Source organism: Saccostrea cucullata, unplaced genomic scaffold (genome assembly GCF_032062105.1).
Source record: "Saccostrea cucullata isolate Sc308-1 unplaced genomic scaffold, CSIRO_AGI_Scuc_v1 ctg3220, whole genome shotgun sequence".
NCBI classification, from domain to species: Eukaryota; Metazoa; Mollusca; class Bivalvia; order Ostreida; family Ostreidae; genus Saccostrea; species Saccostrea cuccullata.
This window is the reverse complement of record NW_026939185.1, coordinates 73,411-90,921: the sequence shown is the minus strand read 5'-3', so window position 1 is coordinate 90,921 and position 17,511 is coordinate 73,411. Positions and strand designations below refer to the sequence as shown.

Below are 17,511 nucleotides of genomic sequence, written 5' to 3'. Positions count from 1 at the left end.
CATTTTCTTTATTGAACAACAAATTCTAGTTCAAAATGTTATAATGGACTACACTTGATAGAGTCACATTCCTGTTTAAACAAAGTAGATATCAATACTACAAGCTCTCTGTTACCTACAAAGGTATCTTGGTACATTATTAATTAAGTATTTCCAGTGGGATAACATCATTTGAATATATGTCATTGTGATATAGAGAGTCAACGTCAATATATACGCCTGGGGTATCTCCAGTTTTTGTGACTGTCTATGGTGATATAAAGCTGATTGCATATGAAGCATCCAGCAACCTGCACAATCATATGACAATGTACTTTGCAGGTTCCTCCAACTTTTCTTTAGACTTGAAAAGCTGGAGGGTATATATAAGCGGGATGTCTGTCCGTCTGTTACGCTTTGGGGTACCCATCTCTTATCTGAAACTCCTCTCATACCACTGAATGTAATTTGATGAAACTTTCACAAAATCTATATTACATAGTGCCATTGTGTACCTCCTATTTTACTTTTTGATCCAATAACACATATTTAGGGTTTCCCAGAGCAAGCCATGGACACTGCCCTTATATTCATATGGGAGGAGGGGGTATCATTTAGTGAGCTCATTGCTCACAGTACCTCTAGTTTAAACACACATGCCTTTATGGTATTAACCCTATCAGCAAGGTTTGGTTCGGAGGGAGGGTTTGGTATAGTAACTAAATACACACACACACTACATTCAGGAAAAAACAAAAGCATTGATCCTCTTTGTAAAAAATTTAATTTCAAAGTAACAAAATATCAATACATTGTACCACAGGACATGGTGATGAGCTAGACATTTATTTCATCATTAAAACACAGCACAGACACTTCCGAAAACTATGTACATTTTATATATTAGTTAAAAAAAGCAATGTACATTATATTTCTTAAATAACAAAAATATTGCATACACATTTGTCATAAAACTTCATGTACATCATGTATGGCAAACACACCATATGAATATTTTATTATTCTACTATTGTACAACTTCAGTGACTGACACCCAAAAATTATCAAGTTTAATAACTATTACTCCTCCATATAAGAAATTAAACAGAAGTATTCCTGTCACTTTTAAAATGAAAATCTTGTCTCTCTTAACTCCAGTTGATAACTAGCCTGCCGAGAATACATTAGAGAATATGTTGTGATAACTTTGTGTTAACATCAAGCTGTTATCCTTCTATAGTTTAAAACTATTATTTTTAAGATCAAATATTAATGGTCTGGTTGGAAAAGTGGCAACAAATCAAAGTAAAACACCATCTATCAACCTCAGTAAGTCTAAGGTTACACATAAAGTCATCAAAGCCAGATTAACAACCGACAAGTTGAATATATTTTAATAAGTACAAAGCACTGAATTTGTCTCTCCTTCAAAATTTAACTTGTGTTTCTCAAAAAAAAAATTCATCCTTTAAACTTTTATGTATTCATGTGTTTAGTAAAAAGTTACAATAATATGCATGAAAAGGGCAAACTTTTTTTGCAATCTTACAATTTTCTAACAGCATTTATGAATCCAATTTCGGTTGGAAAAAAATTTGCACTCAAAACAAAAATTTTTTTCACACAAATTTGCACACTGATATTAGTATGAAAAAAGATTTACATTCTATAGTACATGTATTGTTTATTCCTTTATTATTTCAAAAATTGAATTACCTGATCTCTTATAGCACATAAAATTCATGCAGTGCTTTCCTTCTAGTCAACATGTTTATATATTGGCATGCAACAACTGTAATGGGACTCATTCCAAATACTAGTATGAAATTAAAATACTCAATTTTATCATCTTTAAATTGATGCACAATGTAAAAAAAAGATATTGATTCTAATTCATAAACAATGCTACACGTATAAATACCCCTATCATTTCTGGCTGGATGTTTTGACTACATGCAGAATTTCTGACTCAGCATAACTCTTACATTATTTAGATAAGTTGACTACCATTTCACCCTCACAAATTTACTATACACTTATATCTCCATTTAGTTTTGATCAATTGAACAAAAACACTAGTATTTCTTATCAATTCTTAAAGCAAGTACTTTTAAGCAAAACAGAACAGACAACTTTCACATTTACAAGAGTAATTTCCCTTTACAGGGTCAATCTTGGGACTTATTTGGACAGTGTCTTACAAAAGGCATGCCTTCCTTGTTGACTGATACTGGGGCAATATAGAAATTTTATAAAAGTTAGGCTCCAAACATTTACAGGAATTAAAGCTGAATAAAACTATTGCTTATTTGGAGTTGTCTCACTGAAAATTACAATGTAACAATAGGATTCTGGGTTTGATGGCAAATACCGGTACTTTAATATAATAATTACAAATTGGAATTTTTTTTTCTATAAATGGAGACTATCGTTTTATTAATAAACTTCAACTGGAAAAAAGTTCCTTTCCAGGTCTGAAACTCACCAGGTGACAATATTCAAAGATGGCTTAACTTTACACTGATATCCAGACAGACAATTTATTTTACACGTTAGGCCTTAGACAGGATTTTTATGATACATGCATTATCACAAGTGTGAAGCCAATCTTCCTTGCAGAGTTGTCGTTACTCTCTCAGACAATGGGCTCTAGTCAAGATTTTTGGTAAAAGACAAGATATTCCAAGGATTATTTCACATTAAACTAATTGTTCTAGATCTATACTTAGTGAATATTTACTTTAGTGCAGGAATTTAATTAAGATGACCTGAAAAAAGTTGCACCCTATTTATTGTGATTTACACCGACAGTATGATATAAGGAAGCCATTGACGGAATTTACAAGCTAGCAGCAGAGAGTGGGGTGTCCAAGCATGGATGAAATTTTTGTTACAAATCCTGTTTCAAAAGTGAAATAAATTCCATATTTAAGTAGAAAACATTGAATTTTTTGTTTATCATATATTAGGCTGTCTAAGTCATTTCTTTGACATTTCATGTTATAGGCTTGAGTAGATTTTGGAGAAACTGATACAACTTGTACTTTGAATGAAGTATTTTTAAGTAATTTATATATATCAATTTTTATTTAAGCATTGAATTCATATTTTGGGATGTCTTCGGTCCTATAACACACCTGGCCATGCCGACAAATTGAATACCGCGCTAATGTGCGGTATGATAATTTGTCGGCACGGCCAGGTGTGTTATTGGACCGAAGACATCCCAAATATGAATTCAATGCTTATATTTACATTCTCTTATTTTTCCTCTTCATAATTGTTTATTTTGGTAATTTTTAATGTGTATTTAGCGCCCTTCAGAACTGGTGTGCTTTATAGATGTAAGAGTCGTTTTTGACATTTGTGATGTTGCAAAGTTAAGTAACGCAAACGAACATTGCGAGGGAAAAAAGTGACAAATTAATTTGAAACGCACATTTGTTGTATTTTTACTTTAATTTAACAGGGTTAATTTTTTTAATTAAATTGTGTCAAAACAATGCACATTTTGGTTTTCCTAGAGTATTTAATAAAATACATATAGTCCCTACTGTGTATTCAAACGCGCGCTGAAAAGGTTTCGCGTGTGTTATAGAGATTTGAACGTCGTGGATTTCTAATGGATTTCATAATAAAATTACACTGAATGTAAATATACCAATATGAAGTACTTGGAATTTTTAGCTATTCTTTTGTTTTAACGATATTAATTATTTAAAATATAATAACAGCATTTTGATCCAAGTTTGCAAAAATAAGTTAATGACTGAATGTTTAGAAAAAATTACCAATATTAAAAACATTTTCTTTACAACACTTTTTTTGGACTGGAAAAATAATTGAGATTTTTTTCTCTCACTCATACAAATAAACAGTGAAAATATTAATTTCACTTTTTTAAATGAATAAGGTACAGTATTTCATTGTTGAACATTTCACTAAGTGAGATAAAAAGTGAAAATATTAATTTCACTTTTATTAAATGAATAAATTACAGTATTTCACTGTTGAACATTTAACAAGGTCAGATATAAGTGAAAATATCAATTTCACTTTCATTAAATGTCAGAATAAATTACAGTATTTCACTGTTGAACATTTAACAAGGTCAGATATAAAGTGAAAATATTTTCACTTTTATTAAATGAATAAATTACAGTATTTCACTGCTGAACATTTAACAAGGTCAGATATCAAGTGAAAATATTAATTTCACTTTTATCAAATGAATAAATTACAGTATTTCACTGTTGAACATTTAACAAGGTGAGATATAAAGTGAAAAAATTAATTTCACTTTTATTAAATGAATAAAATGCAGTATTTCCCTGTTGAACATTTAACAAGGTGAGATATAAAATGAAAAAAAATTAATTTCAGTTTTATTAAATGAATTAATAAAATGCAGTATTTCACTGTTGAACATTTAACAAGGTGAGAAAAATGACTGTTAATACCCAAAAAGGGAAATCTCTTAAGAATATGAAAGTTGTCTATTAAGTTTCATAAAAAATCAGGTTAAATATGATAGTTCTAGCACCAAAAAGTCTGAACTTGTTTACTTTGCATAAATTATATGAGGCTTTTCAACTTGTTGTACTATAAGTTACTTTCTCTAAATAAAACAAGTTATCTTTTCCTCATGTCTAATTCTCCTAATTGTTTCTTCATGCTTATCAGGGGATTTCTTTACAGCCGGCCAAATATTTCTTCCATTCCATCAGAAGTTAATACACTAGCTTCGATCCATTGTTAAGTCTACTTGAACTCGTGTTGAGATAGTGAGACTGCTAGCTCTCTCCCTGGTAATGCTTTATCAAATCCATCTTTTCCATTTAACCAATAGGTTTTCATTATTCCTTTTCCCTGTAATGAATTTGAATTTAACTTTACTATTGGATTTAAGATATGAAATTGTCCACATAAACAATTCTTGAGAAAAAACTGACAATCTATTTCTGCTTGCAGAGGATATTAGTCCTACCTTGACTTCTCTCTCTCCTCTACACTCCAGATGATACCCTCCCAACTCTTCTAAAATGGTGGCTGTACTCTGACTCATGTGGGCTCTCAGAGCTGTCAAACAACGAAAATATCACTTATATACAAGCTTCACAATTCTGTCTCACTCCGCAAAGGTATATAAACCAAGATGTAAAATTACTATTGGACAACACTACTCAATATTTGAATATACATTTATCTAGAATTCATTATTTAACATGAGGCAGAAGAGGATTGACAGTTTCATGAGTTTCATGGCTTCATCTAGGACTAAATCCCTGAATAAAGTGACACAAATTTCAGTAGTGGGTGTGTGTGTGTGGGGGGGGGGGGGATCAAAGGTATTTCTTATCCACAAATTTACCTCTAAAATATAACTGAAATATTTTGAAAGTTTTTTGTGATAAGACATCTTTTAACAATATTACATCTCAACAAATGTGTAAATCTTAAACCTTACCAAATTCATTAAATAAAGAGATAGTCTGTAATTCACACACTCACCGACTGAGCTGGATTCCATTCTTGATGCTGTGTTAACTGTGTCCCCAAACAGACAATACCGCGGCATCTTAAGTCCGACCACTCCAGCAACACATGGGCCTGTAATTATAAAGAAATCACCACACTTATACAAGAGGTCACCACTCTTATACAAGGATCACCACACTTATACAACAGGTTTTGATACCTTAAATATGCACTTTTGATTTTATTTTCCTAATTATCTCCCCTTGATGTTTTATCATGTTGGTTCACATCCCCAATTTTAATATAAACAAGAGCCCTTTGGCCAAGGATGCTCTCTGACAAATTTGACAAAAATTGGTCAGGGGCTTCTTGAGTTATGGCACATATTCTAAACAAGAGGCCCATGGGCCTTATAGGTCACCTGAGTATCATGCAACAACTTTCCAACAATTGAGTTTGATTCATGTTTTAATCTAGAAGCCATGAAATTAACAATTTTGAAAGAGGCACCAATATTGCTTATCATAATTATGCACTCAGCATACTTACTTTGGTTAGTAATACCCAGAGGTACATGAAGATCACAGTAACAAAGAGAAAATGCATTTCCACTTTATCATTATCAGTTGTTCATCCCATCCCACAGGAACCACTGACCCTGGGGCCATATCTTTCAAAATGTTGGAAATTTTATAAATTCTATTTCATTATGTTGTTAATACCAAAGTGCAGATTTCAAAGCATTAAATCATTTTCAGACCCCCCCCAGCCAAGTACCTCTGTCCCAGGGGCCAGGAAATTAAGCATTTTTGGAAGAAGCAGCGTTCTTCGTCATAAATATATACTAAGATCATTGCCATAATACCCAGGATCAAAGGAAAAGATTTTCAAAAAATTTATGCATTTTCACTATATAAACATTAGAGCCACACCCTAACACAAGAATCCCTGACCCAGGGGCCCTGAAATTCACAAATCTCAAAGAGGCATCCTTCCTCCTCATAACTATGTATATAGTTCATTGGTTTAATACCCAGGTGCAGAAAAGAAGATTTTTAAAGAGTTTATGCATTTTCATTATATAAACAATAGAGCCCCGCCCTAACACCAGAACCGCTGACCCTGGGGCCATAAAATTCACAATTGTGGAAGAGTCACTCTTACTCATCATAACTATGTACTTAGTTAGTTTATTTAATACCCAGGAGCAGAGAAGAAGATTTTCAAAGAAATAATGCATTTTCACTATATAATCTATATAGCCCCGCCCTGCCACTAGAACCCCTGACCCTGGGGCCATTAGATTCACAATTTTGGAAGAGGCAGCCTTATTCAACATAACTATGCACTTGGTTAGTTTATTTAATATCCACAAACAGAAAAGAACATCAAAGAATTATTGCAATTTCACTACAATAATCTATATGGCCCCGCCCTAGCACTAGAACCCCTGACCCTTGGGTCATTAAATTCAAAATTTTGGAAGAGGCAGTCATTTTCAACTCAAGTATGCAATTGGTTAGTTTATTTAATGCCCAGGAGCAGAAAAGAAGAATTTCAAAGATATAATGCATTTTCACTATATAACCTATTTAGCCCTGCCCTAGCACTAGAACCCCTGACCCTGGGGCCATGAATTTCACAATTTTGGTATAAGACTTAATGCTGATTACAATCATACCAACAGTTTGACTGCTTGATGTCCAGGAGTAAAGAAGAAGATTTTTAAAGATTGCACTAATTTTAGTGGTTTTTGCCCCACCCCCCCAGGCCCCAGGGGGGCGGGGACCATGAAATTCACAATTTTTGTTCCCCTTCACCTATAGATGCTATATGCCAAATTTGGTTGAAATTGATTGAGCGGTTGCAGAGAAAAAGTTGAAAATGTTTTAATGTTAACGCATGACGACGGACGAAAACAGATAGCAGTAGATCACCTGAGTTTACTCAGGTGACCTAAAAAGTTTACATAAACCACACAAATGTTAATTGCTATAGTTCTTTGAACTTGTTTACTGTTCTAGTAATAACTCTAAAATTACCATATGCCCTTTACTTGAACAAACTAAGGTGTCCTTTTCCAAGATGAAAACAATTCAGACAGTGAGACAAAATAATTATAAAAAACCCCACTGGACTGGTCTTACCTGAATGCATTCCACATCGTAGCTGCAGGAACTTCTCTGGCATGTGCCTGATCTTAAAAGTCAGTACAGCAGAGAGTAATTCTAGGGACATTGTAGCAATCTCTCCAGCATGAAGATTACCATTTCTGATTGGTAAACCACTGACAACCATATCTATAAAAGTCCATCAAACAAATCAACAATCATTTAAAAAACTTCTCACAACTGGCAGTCTCTACTTAAGGTTTCTGAGAAAGAAATAATCAATTATAAAACAGAATATATCTTCAATTTGTAAAGAAAATTCTTTGTGGGAAACTTACATGCATCACCAATGGTCTCTACTTTGTACACATCATAGTGGTCCAAAATAGCATCAAAACAAGTATAGAGATCATTGAGAAGTGTGACGACCTGGAACGGCGTACTGTCACGAGCGATGGCTGTAAAGCCTACCAAGTCACTGTAAGACAAAAAACAAACTATAGGAGCTTCTGAGTCAATAACAGACCGAAAGGTCTAAAATAACTAATAGACAAAAACAAACAATCAGAGGTTCCATGACAAATAACAGACCGAAAGGTCTAAAATAACTAATAGACAAAAACAAACAATCAGAGGTTCCATGACAAATAACAGACCGAAAGGTCTAAAATTACTAATAGACAAAAACAAACAATAGGAGGTTCCATGACAAATAACAGACCCAAAGGTCTAAAATCACTAATAGACAAAAACAAACAATAGGAGGTTTCATGACAAATAACAGACCCAAAGGCCTAAAATCACTAATATAACTAGAACTGTCCAAACGGGACAAAACACCCCCCGCTGGGTTTTTCAGAAGTGCTAAATCATATATATTTTATGGATCTAAGAGAAGAGAGAAATGCTAAAACATTTTTAGTGCAAATGTAATTGCAGCCTTAAAACCAGAAGTCTCTGTCGAGACTGAAGCTCTACTGGTTTGTACTTATAGCAAAGGAAGAGAAAAGTTCTTAAGCAGTTGGGAATTGAAACTTTACCACAGCAATAAAAAGAATAATGATCCTTGATTAAGTCTCTTTATGTTCTTAGTATAGTCTACTTGTATGCCACATTATATTATAATCAGACTTAAACTGCAGGATGAGTAGCATTTTGAGAGTTTTTAACAGAAATTTCTATTTTTAGTTACCATCGCAACACCATTCATTGAAATCAAAAACCGATAAACAGAATTATGTATCTTAGTGTAGTCTACTTGTTTGCAAAGTTATATTGAAATCAGACCAAAACTGTAGGAGGAGTAGCATTTTGAAAGAATTTTACAGAAATTTCTATTTTTAGTAACAACGTTCATCGAAATCAAAAACTGATACAAAGAATTATGTATCTTAGTGTAGTCTACTTGTATGCCAAGTTATATTGAAATCAGACCAAAGGCATTTTGAAAGAATTTCACAGAAATTTCTATTTTTAGTAACAACGGCAACACCGTTAATCGATATTAAAAACCGATACACAGAATTATGTATCTTAGTGTAGTCTACTTGTGCGCCAAGTTATATTGAAATCAGACCAAAACTGTAGGAGGAGTAGCATTTTGAAAGAATTTTACAGAAATTTCTATTTTTAGTAACCACGGCAACACCCTTCATCGAAATCAAAAACCGATGCACAGAATTATGTATCTTAGTGTAGTCTACTTATGTGCCATGTTATATTGAAATCAGACCAAAACTGTAGGAGAAGTAGCATTTTGAAAGAATTTCACATAAATTTCTATTTTTAGTAACCACGGCAACACCCTTCATCGAAATCAAAAACCGATACACAGAATTATGTATCTTAGTGTAGTCTACTTGTGTGCCAAATTATATTGAAATCAGATCAAAACTGTAGGAGGAGTAGCATTTTGAAAGATTGTTTACACACAGACAGACAGACGGACAGACAGACCGACGGACGACGGACGCATTACTATCGCATAAGCTCTTCTGGTCTCTGACCAGTAGAGCTAAAAATAGACTTAATATACGGACCAGTCACGAATTATGGACTTTTTCTGTCAGTGACCTTGAACTTGCATAAATGACCTTGGTTCAAAGTCATGACACAACCTCAGGTCATAAGCAATGTTTGTGTGAAGTAGTAGATTCAAGTTTTTCCATAATAAAGAAAGATATGGACCGGACACAAATTATAAAATTTTTCTTCCAGTGACCTTGAACTTCCCCAATTGACCTTGACCCAAGAACACGATACATCCTTAGGTGTGGAGGAATCTTTGTGTGAAATGAGAACCTACCAAGTTTATGCATAAGAAAGATATGGACCGGACAAAAATTATGAAATTTTTCTTCCAGTGACCTTGAACTTTCCCAAATGACCTTGGGTCAAGGTCATGACACACCCTTGAGTCCTGGGCAATCTTTGTGTAAAATGAGAACCTACCAAGTTTATCTATAAAAGATATGTATTAAACATGATTTATGAAAATTTTCTTCCAGTGACCTTGAACTTTCTCAAATGACCTTGGGTCAAGGTCATGACACACCCTTGGGTCATGGGCAATCTTTGTGTGAAATGAGAACCTACCAAGTATATCCATAAGAAAGATATGGACCAGACATGAATTATGAAATTTTTCTTCCAGTGACCTTGAACTTCCCTGAATGACCTTGGGTCAAGGTCATGACACACCCTTAGGTCATGAGCAATCATAGTGTGGAGTAGTAGATTCTAATGTCCCTCTGTAAGAAAGATATGGACCGGACACGATTGCACAGACAGACGGACAGACGGACGGACGGACAGACGGACAAGGTGATTCCTATATACCCCCCCAAACTTCGTTTGCGGGGGGTATAACAATAGGAGGTTTCATGACAAATAACAGACCCAAAGGTCTAAAATCACATTTGATAATTGTTAGCCTCTGATCATATACTAAATACTGAAATAAAAATCTATTAAAATGTAAAAGTTTATACAAGAAATAATTTCAGGTCAATTTGATGTGACCACGAGACCAAGGCCTTTGCCAAGCCATAATGATCTGAACAATTTTTAATCTACCACATATCCACATCCTACAGGATAAGTTTGATGATTAATCTGTCATGTGGTTCTTGAGAAGAAGATATTGTGGCAACCATACCTTTTTTTTCATAGTTATCTCAACTTGTTTAAAAGCAACATGGCTATTGTAAGTAAAAATGAAAGCCCTCTTGTCTAGGATTCTCTGTGACAAATTTGAAAAATATTGGCCTAGAGTAACTGTAAATGCAGAACTGAAGAGATTTCCTTTCAGTTTCCATCTTATTTCCTTCTGAGTGATAAGAGTAAGTTTACCTGAAGTATATGGTAACACATTCAAAAGCCTCGGGCTCCACCGTTTTGCCATGCTTGAGATCCTCAGCCACTTTCTTGGGTAACATTTGACTGATTAATTCCTCTGTCCGGGCCTTCTCTGCCACTAATTCTCTTGTCCTCTCTGCCACAATGGCTTCTAAATTACTGGAGTACTTCTCCAGCTGCAAGAATAAAAGAGCTCCATATCATTAAAGATTGTCTATCACAACTTACCATGTTCACCAGATTGTCTATCACAACTTACCATGTTGACAAGATTGTCTATCACAACTTACCATGTTGACCAGATTGTCTATCACAACTTACCATGTTGACAAGATTGTCTATCACAACTTACCATGTTGACAAGATTGTCTATCACAACTTACCATGTTGACAAGATTGTCTATCACAACTTACTATGTTGACAAGATTGTCTATCACAACTTACCATGTTGACAAGATTGCCTATCACAACTTACCATGTTGACAAGATTGTCTATCAAAACTTACCATGTTGACCAGATTGTCTATCACAACTTACCATGTTGACAAGATTGTCTATCACAACTTACCATGTTGACCAGATTGTCTATCACAACTTACCATGTTGACAAGATTGTCTATCAACTCCCCCTTGACAGGGTAAATTTCATTCAGTCTATCTAGAGTTTGTCTAAATGTTGGTCTAATATCAGGTCTATTGTTCCAGCATTGTGCAAACAACTACAAAAAAGGAAAAAAAGAAAAAATTTACTTGTGAAAATCTAGTATCATTTTAAGGTTAAAAAAATGCCTGTACATTTTTATATTAAAGAATATATCTTATAAAAATCTTGCTGACCCTTCTCAAGCCTGATCTGGCGGCATATTCCTCTGGGAGATAACAGTCTTCTACGTCAGGTCGGAAATGTTTGGTCGTATCTCCTCCATTCTTGTACCAGGTCTACAATAGTAACAATATCAACTGCTTTAGCCCCTACTAAACAGTCCCTATATAAGTTGTTACTTTCAGAAAGTCCAACAGTTTGACTGTTTTCCACAACTGTTGGTCCAGGAACTGTTAAACAGACTTCTAAACAAGAGGCCCATGGGCCACATCGCTCACCTGAGCACTAAGGGTAGGAAAAAGTAGAAGATGGCTTTTTATTGTAAAGTTTAAATCCAAAAGAAGTCCCATGACCAATCATGGATTTGCTATTTTTTAGAAAATGATTTTTAAAGAATTTTCCTATATATTTCTATGTAAAACTTTGGTCGGCCATTTTGGCCCCTTCCTACCCCCGGGGGGTCATGATTTGAACAAACTTGAATCTACACTACCTGAGCATGCTTCCATACAAATATGATGAATTATGGCTTTGTCATTCTTGAGAAGATTTTTAAAGAATTTTCCTATATATTTCTATGTAAACCTTGGTCGGCTATTTTGGCCCCGCCCTACCCCCGGGGGGGGGGGGGGGGGGGGGTCATGAGTTGAACAAACTTGAATCTACACTACCTGAGCATGCTTCCATATAAATATGATGAATTATGGCTTTGTCATTCTTGAGAAGAAGATTTTTAAAGATTTTACCCATATATTTCTATGTAAAACTTGATCGGCCATTTTGGCCCCGCCCTACCCCGGGGGGTCATGATTTGAACAAACTTGAAACTACATTACCTGAACATGCTTCCATAAAAATATGATGAATTATGCCTTTGTCATTCCTGAGAAGAAGATTTTTAAAGAATTTTCCTGTATATTTCTATGTAAAACTTTGGTCTGCCCTTCATTTGAACGAACTTGAATCCCCTTCACCCAAGGATACTTTGTGGCAAGTTTGGTTGAAATTGGCCCAGGGGTTCTTGAGAAGAAGTCGAAAATGTGAAAAGTTTACAGACAGACGGACGCCGGACAAAATGTGATCAGAAAAGCTCACTTGAGCTTTCAGCTCAGGTGAGCTAAAAAGACTGTTGCCCGTTTGACGTCAAATGGTGCTAAACTGAGTTATTTTTTCATTCGGGAAAGGAAATTACAATTCAACAAAACAGTTGTTGACAGGAGTCTCAGGAAACAGTCGATCTGTTGGATTGGAGTGCAAACTGTCTGCTGCCCGCAGCCTACAGCTTTGGGCAACACTTGCAATCCGGTCCAATAGATTGACTTTGTAAAATTCAGTTAAAAATCTTATATCTTAAAAATCTTTGTGGGCGATGCTTGTGGACAATTTTATCTGAAGAAAAATTTCATTGATTGATTGTTGTTTAACATCCCTCTAGAGAATTTTTCACTTATATGCAGATGCCGCCACCACTCGCAGGTGGAGAGCTACAAATCTGGCCTATACTCGGCACTCAGGGCCATTAAGCAGTGAGGGGTCTTTTTCGTGCCAGCACCTACTGCGACACGGGATGTTGGTTTATACGGTCTCATCCGAAGGACCGTCTCCACGTCCCACAGTGGGATTCGAACCTGCGATGTAATGATCAAGAAAATTCCATTGAAAATTGGTGTCTTCTGCAACTTTTTAAGAAAATACAGGAAAATGCACATTTTTACGACATCGCAATTAACATTTAGTTATGGATGTGAGAAAAATGATTTGCATGATTTTTCTGCATAGAATTTCAATGATTCAGAAAGCACGACTTTTCATTTTTTACATCTGTTTCATATTTAAGCAAATCACAGGGCAATATTTGTATTGAAACTGTACCTTGTTCTTATAAGGAATGGAGCTTATTTTACCCTATATTATACAATATAACATAACTTGGAGCAGTTTACGCTTTTTTATAAACCACTTCATAGTTTATAAAGCATAAACTGCCTCATTTTATGTTATATCATATAACATGGGTTAAACTAAGCTTCATTCCTTAAATAACACAACAATGTCTACTGCTTTAACAGTTACATTTATATATTTTAAAGCAAGTAAAACCATTAAGTGTGTGATAAGACTTTGACTTATACCTTTTTAGCTGTGGCAGGACCCTGACTGATAGGACTTTGACTTATACCTTTTTAGCTGTGGCAGCACCACGACTGATAAGACTTTGACTTATACCTTTTTAGCTGTGGCAGCCTCCTGACTGATAAGACTTTGACTTTTACCTTTTTAGCTGTGGCAGCCTCCTGACTGATAAGACTTTGACTTTTACCTTTTTAGCTGTGGCAGCACCCTGACTGATAAGACTTTGACTTATACCTTTTTAGCTGTGGCAGCCTCCTGAGATTCCTTATCTAGAACCAGCTGGAGGATCTGATCAGGGTCTAGGTAGCCCAGTTCCTTTGTGTACGGTTCTTCTCGTGTGCACATTTCTGCCATGATTATGGCAAAACTGTAAAATCCAAAATAGACATTTGTATCTGCTGGTAAACAACTTAGAATATACAATAGCCAAAAAAATCAAGCATATATCCCTTCATTGAACAGTAATGTAGGAGAAGCTTGCTTGTTTTTCATTAGACAAGTAAATGACTTAAACATTGAAGTTCGAATCTGTACAAACATGTTTATACTCCAATTATTTCGAGTGTTCTTTAAACAAACTTTACAGTTCCTGGTTTTTTTTTTTTAACTTTTCCTTAAGCTGTATAAGCAGTATAGTATTATAAAGGTTTTACTAACGAGTACACATCTCCTGCCTTGGTTCCACATCTCACTTGATCCAGCGTCTTACAGCCAGCCAACAACTCTGGTGCCGTCCAGAACAAGTTACTGCAAAATATCACACAATCCTCAATACCTAATGCTACGTTTACACTATGTTCCCGGCAGCCACGGCAGCCCCGTTTGCCCAAAACGTAGTGCGCCGTGAGATTTTGGTTATTTTCCCCTCTATATCCAAGTCTTGACAAGTTCTTTTGCGGTCTTCTACGGTCTTCTACGGAATCCGTGATGGGCCGTAGGAAGAAGTTGCCGTGGAGTGCCGGAGGCTCCACGGCGCACTACGGTTCTGCCACGTATGCCAGCACGTTCCCCCCAGACCTCTTACGTTCTGATAGGCCCCTTCTCGTTTCTCGCGTTCTTATGAAGTTCTTATACGTTTCTCACGTTCTGTCAAGTCTTTCTACGTATGAAACATGGACGCCAGGAAACTATGGATCACGTTTGTACCAGAGAAGGTCTCCTAACCAGAAACAATCATTGTATCATGACCCTTCGAAGATAAAACATCATGAATTCCCAAGACGAAGATTTTATTTTCGCGTGTTTGCTGGGTGCATACCTAAAATCACTTCGTCAAAATTTTGGAAGACCGGCTACTTTCCTACCTCTTTTCTTCGGTGGCATAGCTTGAGTTGTTAACTTCTCAGTTGTTCAGACTCGAATGAAACTTCTCTGCAGTGCCCGGCTTTTATATGCTTCCTCTCAGACCGCGTGCGCCGTGTCAGACCGCAGTAGAACGCAACGCACAGGGACCATAAAGCGTAACATGCCGGGACGAACCGCGATTGAACGCGAGGAAACGGCTACCATACACCCTAGTTTGCCGTGAGGACCGTGATGAAACGTGGCAGAACGTGATAAAACGGACAACAACCGTGAACTAGCCGTGTCAGAACGCGGACTAAACTCAGCAAAACGTCTCAAAACGTGAATGGACCGTGAGATGAATGGAAATATACATTCTCCCGTCCCACTGCGGACTGCCTCCAAGTTCTGTTACGATCTATTACGTGTTGTCGCGTTTTGTTGCGTTTATTCCGTTTTACTACGACCTACTAAGTTTCACATCTGCAACGTGGCCGCCGTGGCAAATTTTTTGACAGTTTAAAAATCTGGCACGGCATCCACGGCAATCGCGATGAGTTACGTTTGCCCATCCCGTTGCCCCAAGTTTTCTCACGCCCATCCCGTTTTTTCCACGGTGGCCTGAAACGTGATTGCCGTGGCTGCCGGGAACATAGTGTAAACGTAGCATAACTACAGAGACTTATTTTCCGTATTTGGCCGAGTATAATACGCATTGATGTAAAATACGCACCCCCCTTTTTGAGTCTGAAACTGGGGAAAAAAACGCAGTTCGGATGTATTATACGCAACAGAAAAATTTACCAAGCGATGTTCTGAACTTTGAAAATCGCGGTAATTTGTTACGAAAATCGGCGCGAGGATTAAGTGTCAAAAATTTACTGAACACACTTTTTTTTAAAATACACACTTTATAACTTCTCTTAATCCTGACATTCCATATCGCGGCAATCTGGAGAAAATTATTTATTCATTTATTTCAACAAAGTACAAGATAATATTGCGTAAAAGTATTAACAGATTTTTTTAAAGAATAGTTACGGTGATTTTGAAATAATGCGTCGCCATATTCTTAGATGAAATAATTTTATTTCAACAAAGCAAGAGATATTGTCGAAAGTTTTATCAGTTGTCATATTTAATTTTGGTTCTAGATAATCATGCTGAAAATTATCTGACAATATTTTAACAGGAAACGAAATTGAAACATCAAAGTATTTATTTCTTTAAGAAGACTACGATTTTCCTCTTCTAAATCTTCGCGGATATCTTATTTTCTAAATGATACCACTTTTATTAAAAGTTTTAGCATACTTCATATTTCATTTGTCAACTCTCAATCAGTTAAACAAGAGGCTGATAAGTATAAGATAAGGTAAAATTACATTTAACAAGTGTTTAATTGTTTAAAGTGCCGTAATCAACACATGCTCACACATACAAAAGGTCATAAACCGACCCCCCTTTTTAACAAAGAAAATAATCAAAGCAATTAACATGGCAGTAAATAATCAGTGCTGTAACTGTAAAAACATTGCTTTGGAGTCGGTAGACATTTAATTGCCCCGAGGGGTGTTGATAGGTAATTATCATTTGACAAGCGCACGTGTGTCACAACATTGGCTTCCTTTCATTGGGACGTATGGAGGGGTGTTTAATATTGTTGCAGATTATCAATGAGTTATTTTAAACCTAAAATTAATATTTATTTTATTGTATTTCATTAAAAAATTATTTATTACTTTGTCTGGCAGATAAGGTGCATGTGCACTATCATTACGGAAACACGTGACATAAGCATGAGTTAACGTCTAAAAATAACATCGGTAATGGCGCCTCCTCGGAGACAATCAACATGCAGCTCAAATTACTTTTAACTTACTTTTTCATGTTATTTTGGTATCAAAAGATTGTGAAAGTGACATTTTTAAGAAGCATACCTTCCAACAATAACTTTCCGAAGTTTAAAATATGGCAATAAACAAAAGAAATTGCATATGTCTCTAGGTAATACTACGGTATGTACGTATGATAGCCGTGTTTCACCTGAAAGAAAAACTTGTCAAAATCCCATTGTGGTGTAAAATATGCATCCCTTTCTCACAGTAATTTATTTTAGGAAAAAAGTGCGTATTGTATTCCCCGAAATACGGTAAATATAATGAAATTTACATCCTTTATAATGAATTTCAATTTTCAAAGATCTCAAAATTTGATGAATTGAACTGACCTTATTTCATTAAGTATTTGAATATAAGATTCAATACATAAATTAAATCTTAGTTATTCAAGATATTTTTTGTAATAATCAATAATTGCTTTCTAGCATATTTGATAATAATACT

The 17,511-nt window shown here is 35.4% G+C and overlaps 1 protein-coding gene across 1 annotated transcript; it reads right to left on the bottom strand.

Annotated features, from left to right (window-relative positions):
* Positions 1–4,661: 4,661 nt before the first annotated feature.
* Positions 4,662–15,820, bottom strand: LOC134252478 (atrial natriuretic peptide receptor 1-like). Its single transcript, XM_062734966.1, has 11 exons — positions 15,762–15,820; positions 14,540–14,629; positions 14,117–14,249; positions 11,764–11,865; positions 11,526–11,645; positions 10,920–11,101; positions 7,907–8,046; positions 7,605–7,757; positions 5,491–5,589; positions 4,967–5,058; positions 4,662–4,848 (listed from the first exon to the last, which is right to left on the bottom strand). Exons 1-11 carry the CDS (start codon positions 15,818–15,820, stop codon positions 4,741–4,743), a joined length of 1,278 nt encoding a protein of 425 aa, XP_062590950.1. The 3' UTR covers positions 4,662–4,740.
* Between the last annotated feature and the right edge of the window lie 1,691 nt (positions 15,821–17,511).

What these genes read in the sequence shown, in the direction of transcription:
- LOC134252478 (XM_062734966.1), bottom strand. Translation starts at nt 15,820, where the DNA reads ATGTTCCCGGCAGCCACGGCAATCACGTTTCAGGCCACCGTGGAAAAA. An exon ending in AAGGCAGGAGATGTGTACTC is followed by an intron (nt 14,250 to 14,539) that starts GTTAGTAAAACC and finishes TGGATTTTACAG; the next exon opens with TTTTGCCATAATCATGGCAG. An exon ending in TGTGTTACCATATACTTCAG is followed by an intron (nt 8,047 to 10,919) that starts GTAAACTTACTC and finishes TTTGTCTTACAG; the next exon opens with TGACTTGGTAGGCTTTACAG.